The 11,403-nt window shown below is 46.5% G+C and overlaps 1 protein-coding gene across 1 annotated transcript in view; it reads left to right on the top strand.

Annotated features, from left to right (window-relative positions):
• The first annotated feature begins 851 nt into the window (after positions 1–851).
• The window catches only part of LOC115193479 (phospholipid phosphatase 4-like), an 80,959-nt gene continuing 70,407 nt past the window's right edge, over positions 852–11,403 (top strand). Inside the window, exons 1-2 of the mRNA XM_029752162.1 lie at positions 852–874; positions 965–1,073. Coding sequence (XP_029608022.1) covers positions 852–874; positions 965–1,073 — 132 coding nt within the window. The remainder of the gene's footprint in view (positions 875–964; positions 1,074–11,403) is intronic.

The following is an 11,403-nucleotide window of genomic DNA, read 5'->3' as shown; positions in this document are numbered from 1 at the left end:
GCGGCGTTTTGTTCGTGTGTTCAAGACACTATCCGAATGGTAAATAAGGGTCATGCGCATGGCGCATTTCGTGACAAAAGATTTCTAAATATTTCATTACCGTACTTCGAAGCATGTCAACCGCTGTTTAAAATCATATCAAATCAATATTCCGACCGGGAGTCGTTGAATTCGTTCAGAGACGATAGAATAAATACATGGTGTCGTATCGTGCACGAGCATGAATCCCTTTGTCCGCTGATAGACCTCTTAGCAAAAGCGCTCGTGTGTTTCAGCCAGGGCTTGTAATTACGTCATTCAGCTTTTTGCCGCCTTCTGAGAGCCCATGGGAGCCGTAGGAAGTGTCACGTAATAGCAGAGATCCTTTGTAATGGATAGAGATAATCAAGAAGGGCAAGATATGGTCAGACAGGGTACTTCCTGAACAGAATCTTCTCATGTTTTGGCCTGCCAAATGAGTTCTGTTATACTCACAGACACCATTCAAACAGTTTTAGAAACTTTGGAGTGTTTTCTATCCAAAGCTAATAATTATATGCATATTCTAGTTTCTGGGCAGGAGTAATAATCAGATTAAATCGGGTATGTTTTTTATCCGGCCGTGAAAATACTGCCCCCTATCCATAACAGGTTAATATGTTAGCTTAGTAGAACCCCCCCCCCCCTTAAAGGCTTAGACTTTTAGAGATTTGAACAGTTAAAACTGTAAAATCGTGTTAAGTCCTGTAAAAATTATTGAATCCTTTTCAAAGTTCTGTACATACAATGTTGGAGCGCCAGTTTTCTGTCTAATGTATCAAAGAACTAAAAACTTGGTATTACCGTAAAGAGATCGTGTGGTCCTGTATAGCATGGGGCTTGCAAAGTCAGGATTGTAGGTTTGATTCCAGCTGGGGCCACCCATATGAAAATAAATGTATTGTGAATGACTGAGAGCTAATGTGCATATGTGTGTCTCCCTCAGATTCACAGAGTTCCTGGAGCCTTTTGAAAGAGTAATCCAACCAGAGGAGCTCTGGCTCTACAAAAACCCCTTGGTGGAGTCAGACCACATCCCCAAGAGGGTCATGTTCGTAAGTGACACACACACACACACACACAGACAGATGGCCGCACACACACAAGAGGACACACCATCATCATCACCATCATCCTCATCCCACTCATTCGATTACCTCTCACAAGTGAGACTCAAATGCAAGATTTCAGATGGTCTGTGAACTGGAGAAATTAGTCATTCAGAATAATCAATATCTTGTAATGCGTCAAATTCTCTATTGGCATATGTTCTAAGCATTAATCAAAAGATATGAAAAGTGCCTCACAGAGCCATATTGATCAATCGTCCTTAAAGAAATTGCCTGCAAGTCTTTACGGAAAGAATACGGGCAGTGGAGGTCCATGGAGGACATTGCCAATCAATTTTCACAAACATAACATAGCAAAATCTCCAGAACATCTTTTTCAGTTGGAAGCATATAAAACATAAGAAAATCAACTACTGTAAATCAAAAACCCCAAACTCCTTAATGCTGATTGCCAAGCAGAGACGCATCGGGTCCCATTTTTATGGTCTTTGTTATGACTTGGCGCCAGGTATTGCACTCCAAACCTTCCAATCTCAGGGCAGAACATAAGGCCACTGAGTTGGCTCTTTCATGTGTATGTTAGTGCTGTCTTATTGTTGAGGGATATGTTGTACTTTAAGGTCATGTACAGTCGTGGCCAAAAGTTTTGAGAATGACACAAAAATGTATTTCCACAAAGTTTGCTGCTTCAGTGGCTTTAGATATTTTTGTCAGATGTTACTATGAAATACTTAAGTATAATAACAAGCATTTCATAAGTGTCAAAGGCTTTTATTGACAATTACATGAAGTTGATGCAAAGAGTCAATATTTGCAGTGTTGACCCTTCTTTTTGCAGGCCTCTGCAGACCTCTGCAATCCGCCCTGGCATGCTGTCAATTAACTTCAGGGCCACATCCTGACTGATGGCAACCCATTCTTGCATAATCAATGCTTGGAGTTTGTCAGAATTTGTGGGTTTTTGTTTGTCCACCCGCCTCTTGAGGAATGACCACAAGTTCTCAATGGGATTAAGGTCTGGGGAGTTTCCTGGCCATGGCCCCAAAATATCTATGTTTTGTTCCCCGAGCCACTTAGTTATCACTTTTGCCTTATGGCAAGATGCTCCATCATGCTGGAAAAGGAATTGTTCGTCACCAAACTGTTCCTGGATGGTTGGGAGAAGTTGCTCTCGGAGTATGTGTTGGTACCATTCTTTATTCATGGCTGTGTTCTTAGGCAAAATTGTGCGTGAGCCCACTCCCTTGGCTGAGAAGTAACTCCACACATGAATGGCCTCAGAATGCTTTACTGTTGGCATGACAGAGGACTGATGGTAGCGCTTACCTTGTCTTCTCCGGACAAGCTTTTTTCCGGATGCCCCAAACAATCGGAAAGGGGATTCATCAGAGAAAATGACTTTACCCCAGTCCTCAGCAATCCAATCCCTGTACCTTTTGCAGAATATCAGTCTGTCCCTGTTGTTTTTCCTGGAGAGAAGTGGCTTCTTTGCTGCCCTTCTTGACACCAGGCCATCCACCAAAAGTCTTAGCCTCACTGTGCGTGCAGATGCACTCACACCTGCCTGCTGCCATTCCGGAGCAAGCTCTGTACTGGTGGTGCCCTGATCCCGCAGCTGAATCAACTTTAGGAGATGGTCCTGGCGCTTGCTGGACTTTCTTGAGCTCCCTGAAGCCTTCTTCACAACAATTGAACCGCTCTCCTTGAAGTTCTTGATGATCCGATAAATGGTTGATTTAGGTGCAATCTTACTGGCAGCAGTATCCTTGCCTGTGAAGCCCTTTTTGTGCAAAGCAATGATGACGGCACGTGTCCTTGCAGGTAACCATGATTGACAGAGGAAGAACAATGATTCCAAGCACCACCTTCCTTTTGAAGCTTCCAGTCTGTTATTCAAACTCAATCAGCATGACAGAGTGATCTCCAGCCTTGTCCTCGTCAACACTCACACCTGTGTTAAGGAAAGAATCGCTGACATGATGTCAGCTGGTACTTTTGTGGCAGGGCTGAAATGCAGTGGAAATGTTTTTTGGGGGATTCAGTGACAAAGAGGGACTCTGCAATTAATTGCAATTCATCTGATCACTCTTCATAACATTCTGGAGTATATGCAAATTGCCATCATACCAACTGAGGCAGCAGACTTTGTGAAAATTAATATTTGTGTCATTCTCAACATTTTTGGTCAAGACTGTAGAATAATAGTGAAGACATCAGATAATAAAGATAATAGTGAAGACATCAACACTATGAAATAACACATGGAATCATGTAGTAACCAAAAAAGTGTTATTATTAGATTAAACGAATTAAAGCCACCCTTTGCCTTGAGGACAGCTTTGCACACTCTTGGCATTCTTTCAACCAGCTTCACTTGGAATGCTTTTCCAACAGTCTTGAAGGAGTTCCCACATATGCTGAGCACTTGTTGGCTGCTTTTACTTCACTCTGCTGTCCAACTCTTCCCAAACCATCTCAATTGGGTTGAGGTCGGGTGATTGTGGAGGCCAGGTCATCTGATGCAGCACTCCATCAATCTTCTTCTTGGTCAAATAGCCATTACACAGCCTGGAGGTGTGTTGGGTCATTGTCCTGTTGAGAAACTAATGATAGTCCGACAAAGCACAAACCAGATAGAATGGTGTATCGCTGCAGAATGCTGTGGTAGCCATGCTGGTTAAGTGTGCCTTTAATTCTAAATAAATCACAGACAGTGTCACCAGCAAAGCACCCCCACACCATCATATCTACTCTTCCATGCTTCACGGTGGGAACCACACATGCAGAGATCATCCTTTCACCTACTCTGAATCTCACAAAGACACGGTTGAAACCAAACATCTCTAATTTGGACTCATCAGACCAAAGGACAGATTTCCACCGGTCTTAATGTCCATTGCTTAAGTTTCTTGGCCCAAGAAAGTCTATTCTTCTTATTGGTGTCCTTTAGTAGTGGTTTCTTTGCAGGATTTCCACCATGAAGGCCTGATTCACACAGTCTCCTCTGAACAGTTGATGTTGAGATGTGTCTGTTACTTGAACTCTTTGAAGCATGTATTTGGGCTGCAATTTCTGAGGCTGGTAACTCTAATGAACTTATCCTCTGCAGCAGAGGTAACTCTGGGTCTTCCTTTCCTGTGGCAGTCCTCATGAGAACCACTTTCATCATAACGTTTATGGTTTTTGGGACTGCACAATTTTCCAGATTGACTGACCTTCATGTCTTAAAAAGAGGGAAAAACAGAATGACGGGGGCGGACAGTGCACGAGCATGAATCCCTTTGTCCGCTGATAGACCACTTAGCAAAAGCTCTCGTGTGTTTCAGCCAGGGCTTTGAATTACGTCATTCAGGTTTTTCCCGGGCTCTGAGAGCCCATTGGAGCCGTAGGAAGTGTCACGTAACAGCAGAGATCCTTTGTAATGAATAGAGATGACAAAGAAAGCCAATAAATGGTCAGACAGGCCACTTCCTGTAAAGGAATCTCTCAGGTTTTTGCCTGCCAAATGAGTTCTGTTATACTCACAGACACCATTCAAACAGTTTTAGAAACTTTAGGGTGTTTTCTATCCATATCTAATAAGTATATGCATATTCTAGTTACTGGGTAGGAGTGGTAACCAGATTAAATCGGGTACGTTTTTTATCCGGCGGTGTAAATACTGCCCCCTAGCCCTAACAGGTTAACCTCTCTAGGGTATGTGGGACGAAATCGTCCCACCTACTCAACAGCCAGTGGAATCCCGTGGCGCGTTATTCAAATACCTTAGAAATGCTATTACTTCAATTTCTCAAAAATATGACTATTTTACACCATTTTAAAGACAAGACTCTCGTTAATCTAACCACACTGTCCGATTTCAAAAAGGCTTTACAACGAAAGCAAAACATTAGATTATGTCAGCAGAGTACCCAGCCAGAAATAATCAGACACCCATTTTTCAAGCTAGCATATAATGTCACATAAACCCAAACCACAGCTAAATGCAGCACTAACCTTTGATGATCTTCATCAGATGACACTCCTAGGACATTATGTTATACAATACATGCATGTTTTGTTCAATCAAGTTCATATTTATATCAAAAAACAGCTTTTTACATTAGCATGAGACGTTCAGAACAAGCATACCCACCGCAAACTTCCGGTGAATTTACTAAATTACTCACGATAAACGTTCACAAAAAACATAACAATTATTTTAAGAATTATAGATACAGAACTCCTTTATGCAATCGCTTTGTCCGATTTTAAAATAGCATTTCGGCAAAAGCACATTTTGCAATATTCTGAGTAGATAGCCCAGCCATCACGGGCTAGCTATTTTGACACCCACCAAGTTTGGCCCTCACCAAACTCCGATTTACTATTAGAAAAATGTGATTACCTTTGCTGTTCTTCATCAGAATGCACTCCCAGGACTTCTACTTCAATAACAAATGTTGGTTTGGTTCAAAATAATCCATAGTTATGTTCAAATATCCTCTGTTTTTGTTCGTGCGTTCAAGACACTATCCGAAGGGTGACGAAGGGTGACGCGCCCGACGCGTTTCGTGACAAAATATTTCTAAATATTCCATTACCGTACTTCGAAGCATGTCAACCACTGTTTAAAATCAATTTTTATGCGATTTTTCTCGTAAAAAAGCGATAATATTCCGACCGGGAAACCCTGTTTTTGTTCAAAGACGAAAAAATAAAAACATGGTGTCGCCTCGTGCACGCGCCCAGTCTCATTGTTCTCTGATCGACCACTATCCAAATGCGCTACTGTTTTTCAGCCAGGGCCTGCAAAGACATCATTCACCGTTTTGCCGCCTTCTGAGAGCCTATGGGAGCCGTAGGAAGTGTCACGTTACAGCAGAGATCCTCAGTTTTCAATAAAGAGAGTGTAGAAGCCCAAGAAATGGTCAGAGAGTGCACTTCCTGTAAGGAATCTTCTCAGGTTTTTGCCTGCCATATGAGTTCTGTTATACTCACAGACACCATTCAAACAGTTTTAGAAACTTTAGGGTGTTTTCTATCCAAAGCCAATACTTATATGCATATTCTAGTTTCTGGGCAGTAGCAATAACCAGATTAAATCGGGTATGTTTTTTATCCGGCCGTGCAAATACTGCCCCCTACCCTAGAGAGGTTAAGCAAATCAAAATATATTTTATATTTGAGATTCTTCAAAGTAGCCACCCTTGGCTTGATGGCAGCGTTGCACACTCTTGGCATTCTCTCAACCAGCTTCATGAGGTAGTCACCTTGAATTCATTTCAATTAACAGCTGTGCCTTGTTTTTAAATCGGGTACGTTTTTTATCCGGCCGTGCAAATACTGCCACCTATCCCCAACAGGTTAAGAGTGAATATGAACTCCGCTCGCTCCCAAGTCATTGCGCGCGACTTAAGCCCATGCCTTATAATGGGACACCAGTTTACCACAGCTGGTATTCCCTTCAAATTCACCATAGGATCTTCAAACACCGTTCTAAAGACTGCTAACATCTTGTGGAAGCTTTAGGAAGTGCAAAATGAACCTTAAGTCACTGTATACAGTCAAGGCAATCACTTGAAAGAACTACAACCTCAGATTTTCCACTTCCTGCTTGACTTTTTCTCATGTTTTTGCCTGCCATATGAGTTCTGTTATACTCACAGACACCATTCAAACCGTTCTAGAAACTTCAGAATGTTTTCTATCCAAATCTACTAATAATATGCATATTCTAGTTTCTGGGACAGAGTAGTAACCTTTTTAAATTGGGTACGTTTTTCATCCGGCCGTGAAAATACTGCCCCCTAGCTCTAAGAGGTTCCTCCGCCATGTATATCTCACTAGGTCAGGGTATTTAAGTCTCCATATATCCACTAATTCCAACATATCCTTGACATTCATTATTTCCTTAAGTGCCTGACGGTGATAGTTTGTCGAGTGATTTCCTTTCCAGTCCATAGAGGTATTTAAGGCAATATTAAAATATCCCACCATAATAATAGAGTCTAGTGTTGCTTGTAGAGTTGATACATTCTTATCTATATTTTCAAAGAAGCTTGGATTATCATTATTTGGACCGTATAGTTTAATAAGCCATATATGTTTATTGTCCAATAACATATTTCAAATAATCCATCTACCTTGATGATCTGTGTCACGACTTCCGCCAAAGTCGGTCCCTCTCCTTGTTCGGGCAGCGTTCGGTGGTCGACGTCACCGGCCTTCTAGCCATCGCCGATCCACTTTTCATTTTCCATTTGTTTTGTCTTTGTCTTACACACCTGGTTTCAAATCCCCAATTACTTGTTCATTATTTAACCCTCTGTTCCCCATGTTTGTTATGTGGGCTCGCTTTATTGCATTGTATTTGTCTATTTTGAGGAAATTACGTTTATTTACTCATATCTGCTGTTCTGTGCCTGACTCCTCCACACAAGCTACACACAGACCACATTACAGAATTACTCACCAAGAATGGAGTCAGCAGGAGCAGACGCCCTCCCTGTGGTGATAGAGGAGTGCGTCCAGCAGCACGCGACCATATTGCTACATCTGGGCACCGCCATGGATCGCGTGCTGCAGACGATGGATCGTTGGGAGAGAGGAGGAGGTAGCCCAGCGCCTTTACCAGCCCCACTACAGCAGGCCCCACTGTCCACCCCTCCTTCACCCGGTCCCAGCGAGATTCGGCTCGCGCTCCCGAGGGAGTATGATGGGACGGCTGCCGGATGCCAGGGTTTCCTACTCCAGCTTGAGCTTTACCTGGCGACGTCCACCCGGCTCTTTCGGGACGTGAGAGCGTGTCCGCCCTCGTCTCCTGCCTCTCAGGCAAAGCCCTTGAGTGGGCCAACACCGTATGGAGTGAAGGAGATGCGGCGTTGGACCATTACGCAGAGTTCACCCGCCGCTTTCGGGCAGTTTTTGACCACCCGCCTGAGTGTGGCGGGTGAACGTCTGTTCCACCTCAGGCAGGGGATGAGGAGCAAGCAGGATTTTGCTTTGGACTTCCGGACCCTGGCCGCCAGCACGGGATGGAACGACAGGGCCCTGATCGATCACTACCGGTGCAATCTGCGCGAGGACGTCCGTCGGGAGTTGGCCTGCCGAGATACCACCCTCACGTTGGACAACCTGCTGGCTACCCATGGACGTCCGAATCCGAGCCTGTCAGTTCCATCCCCCAGCACCTCTGCTCCGACGCCCATGGAGCTGGGAGGTGCTGCACTTAGGGCGACTGGAGGAGGGGCCATTCCCCGCACCATCTGTGGCTGCAGAGGGTACACTGCTGGTCGGGTCTGGAGGGGTTCCTCAGGGAGTCGAGGCAGCAGGCAGGGCACTATCGTGTCACCCCAGGTGAGTTGGCATCAGGCTCACCCAGAGCCCCCTGTTGCTCACATGTATGTGTTTATTAAATTGTTTTCCCCGCATTCCCAGCATAAGGCGATCGTAGATTCAGGCGCAGCTGGGAATTTTATTGACCGTTCATTTGCCCATAGTTTAGGGATTCCCCTTGTTCCTGTGGATATGCCCTTCCCTGTGCACACCCTAGATAGTCAACCTTTAGGGTCAGGGCTGATTAGGGAGGCCACCGCTCCACTAAGCATGGTTACGCAGGAGGGTCATAAGGAGAGAATCAGTCTCTTCCTTATTGATTCTCCTGCGTTTCCCGTGGTGCTGGGCCTACCCTGGTTGGCCTGTCATGACCCCACTATTGGAGGTCTGCGCCCGTGTATTGACTATTGGGGTATCAATCAGATCACTGTGAGGTACAGCTACCCACTGCCTCTCATCACCAGTGCGATCGAGTCAATGAACGGGGCGCGCTTCTTCAAAAAATTGGATCTCAGGAGCGCTTACAATCAGGTGCATATCCGGGAGGGGGACGAGTGGAAGACGGCAGTTAGTACCACCTCAGGGCAGAATGAGTACCTCATCATGCCGTACGGGTTGATGAATGCTCCATCAGTCTTTCAGGCCTTTGTTGACGAGATTTTCCGGGACCTGCACGTGCAGGGTGTAGTGGTGTATTTCGACGACATTCTGATATACTCCGCTACACGCGCCGAGCATGTGTCGCTGGTATGCAGGGTGCTTGGTCGACTGTTGGAGCATGACCTTGTCGTCAAGGCTGAGAAATGTCTGTTCTTCCAACAGTCCATCTCCTTCCTAGGGTACCGCATTTCCACTTCAGGGGTGGAGATGGAGAGTGACCGCATTTCAGCCGTGCGTAATTGGCCAACTCCCATCACGGTAAAGGAGGTGCAGCGGTTTCTAGGGTTTGCCAACTACTACCGGAGGTTTATCCGGGGTTTTGGTCAGGTACCTCACTGCTGAAGGGGGGACCGGTGCGGCTGCAGTGGTCGGCTGAGGCGGACAGGGCTTTTGGTCACCTGAAGTCTCTGTTTACCTCGGCTCCCGTGCTGGCTCATCCGGATTCCTCTTTGGTGTTCATAGTGGAGGTGGACGCGTCCGAGGCTGGGATAGGAGCCGTGCTCGCTCAGCGCTCGGGCATGCCAGCAAAGATCCGCCCCTGTGCTTTCTTTTCGAAGAAGCTCAGCCCGGCGGAGCGAAACTATGATGTGGGGGACCGGGAGCTGTTGGCTGTTGTCAAGGCTCTGAAGGCGTGGAGACATTGGCTTGAGGGGGCTAAACACCCTTTTCTCATCTGGACTGACCACCGCAATCTGGAGTACATCCGGGCGGCGAGGAGACTGAACCCTCACCAGGCAAGGTGGGCCATGTTATTTACCTGTTTTGTTTTCACTCTGTCCTACAGACCAGGTTCCCAGAACGCTAAGGCAGACGCACTGTCCCGGATGTATGACACAGAGGAGCGGTCCATGGATCACACTCCCATACTTCCGGCCTCTTGCCTGGTGGCACCGGTGGTGTGGGAGCTGGACACAGACATCGTGCGGGCGTTACGCACAGAGCCCACTCCCCCAAGAGTAACGGGCAGGTGGAGCAAGTGGAGACAGTAAACCAGGATGTGGGTAGGTTTCTGCAGTCATATTGTCAGGACCGGCCGGGGGAGTGGGCGGCGTACATCCCCTGGGCAGAGATGGCCCAAAACTCACTCCGCCACTCCTCCACTAACCTCTCTCCCTTCCAGTGCATACTGGAGTATCAGCCGGTTCTGGCACCTTGGCATCAGAGCCAGATCAAAGCTCCTGCGGTGGACGAATGGTTTAAGCACTCGGAGGAGACCTGGGACGCTGCCCATGTACACCTGCAACGGGCCATGAGGCGGCAGAAGGCGAGCGCCGACTGCCACCGCAGTGAGACCGGGGGACCAGGTCTGGCTCTCAACCCGAAACCTGCCCCTCCGCCTGCCCTGCCGGAAGCTGGGTCTGCGGTTTGTGGGGACATTCAATGTCCTGAGGAGACTGAACGAGGTATGCTACAGGTTACAGCTTCCCCCCAGATTACCGTATTAATCCCTCGTTCCATGTGTCTCTCCTCAGGCCGGTGGTGGCTGGTCCACTCCAGGAGTCTGAGGTGCGGGAGGTTCCTCCGCCCCCTCTGAACATCGTGGGGGCCCCGGCGTATGCGCGTCAGGTGAGGGGCCTTCAGTACCTCGTGGAGTGGGAGGGGTATGGTCCGGAGGAGAGATGCTGGGTGCTGGTGGAGGACGTTGTGGACCCTTATTTTCTGCTAGAGTTCCACCGTCTCCATCCTGATCGCCCTGCGCCTTGTCCTCCGGGTCGTCCCCGAGGTCGGTGTCAGTGTGCTGCTGGAGCCACGTGTCAAGGGGGGTACTGTCACGACTTCCGCCGAAGTCGGTCCCTCTCCTTGTTCGGGCGGCGTTCGGCGGTCTACTTCACTGGCCTTCTAGCCATCGCCGATCCACTTTTCATTTTCCATTTGTTTTGTCTTTGTCTTACACACCTGGCGACTTACACAATTTGTAAGTCGCTCTGGATAAGAGCGTCTGCTAAATGACTTAAATGTAAATGTAAATGTTTCAATTCCCCAATTACTTGTTCATTATTTAACCCTCTGTTCCCCAATGTTTGTTTGTGAGTAATTGTTTGTATGTAATACGGTCCGTTATGTGGGCTTGCTTTATTGTATTGTATTTGTTGATTTTGAGTAAATTATGTTTATTTACTCATATCTGCTGTCCTGCGCCTGACTCCTCTACACAAGCTACACACAGACCACATTACAATCTGTTTGGACAATTTGCACATTTGGATCAAAATTACTGTTAATTAAAACCATCACCCTTTTGAATTTCTTTGCCCATGGGAGAAATATATTTTCCCCCCAGTCCTTTTTCCACAAAACTTAAAACTTAATCTAAAATTGTTGAATGAGTTTCCTGTAA

This window comes from Salmo trutta, chromosome 5 (assembly GCF_901001165.1).
Source record: "Salmo trutta chromosome 5, fSalTru1.1, whole genome shotgun sequence".
NCBI classification, from domain to species: domain Eukaryota; kingdom Metazoa; phylum Chordata; class Actinopteri; order Salmoniformes; family Salmonidae; genus Salmo; species Salmo trutta.
This window is presented reverse-complemented; position numbering and strand designations above follow the sequence as displayed.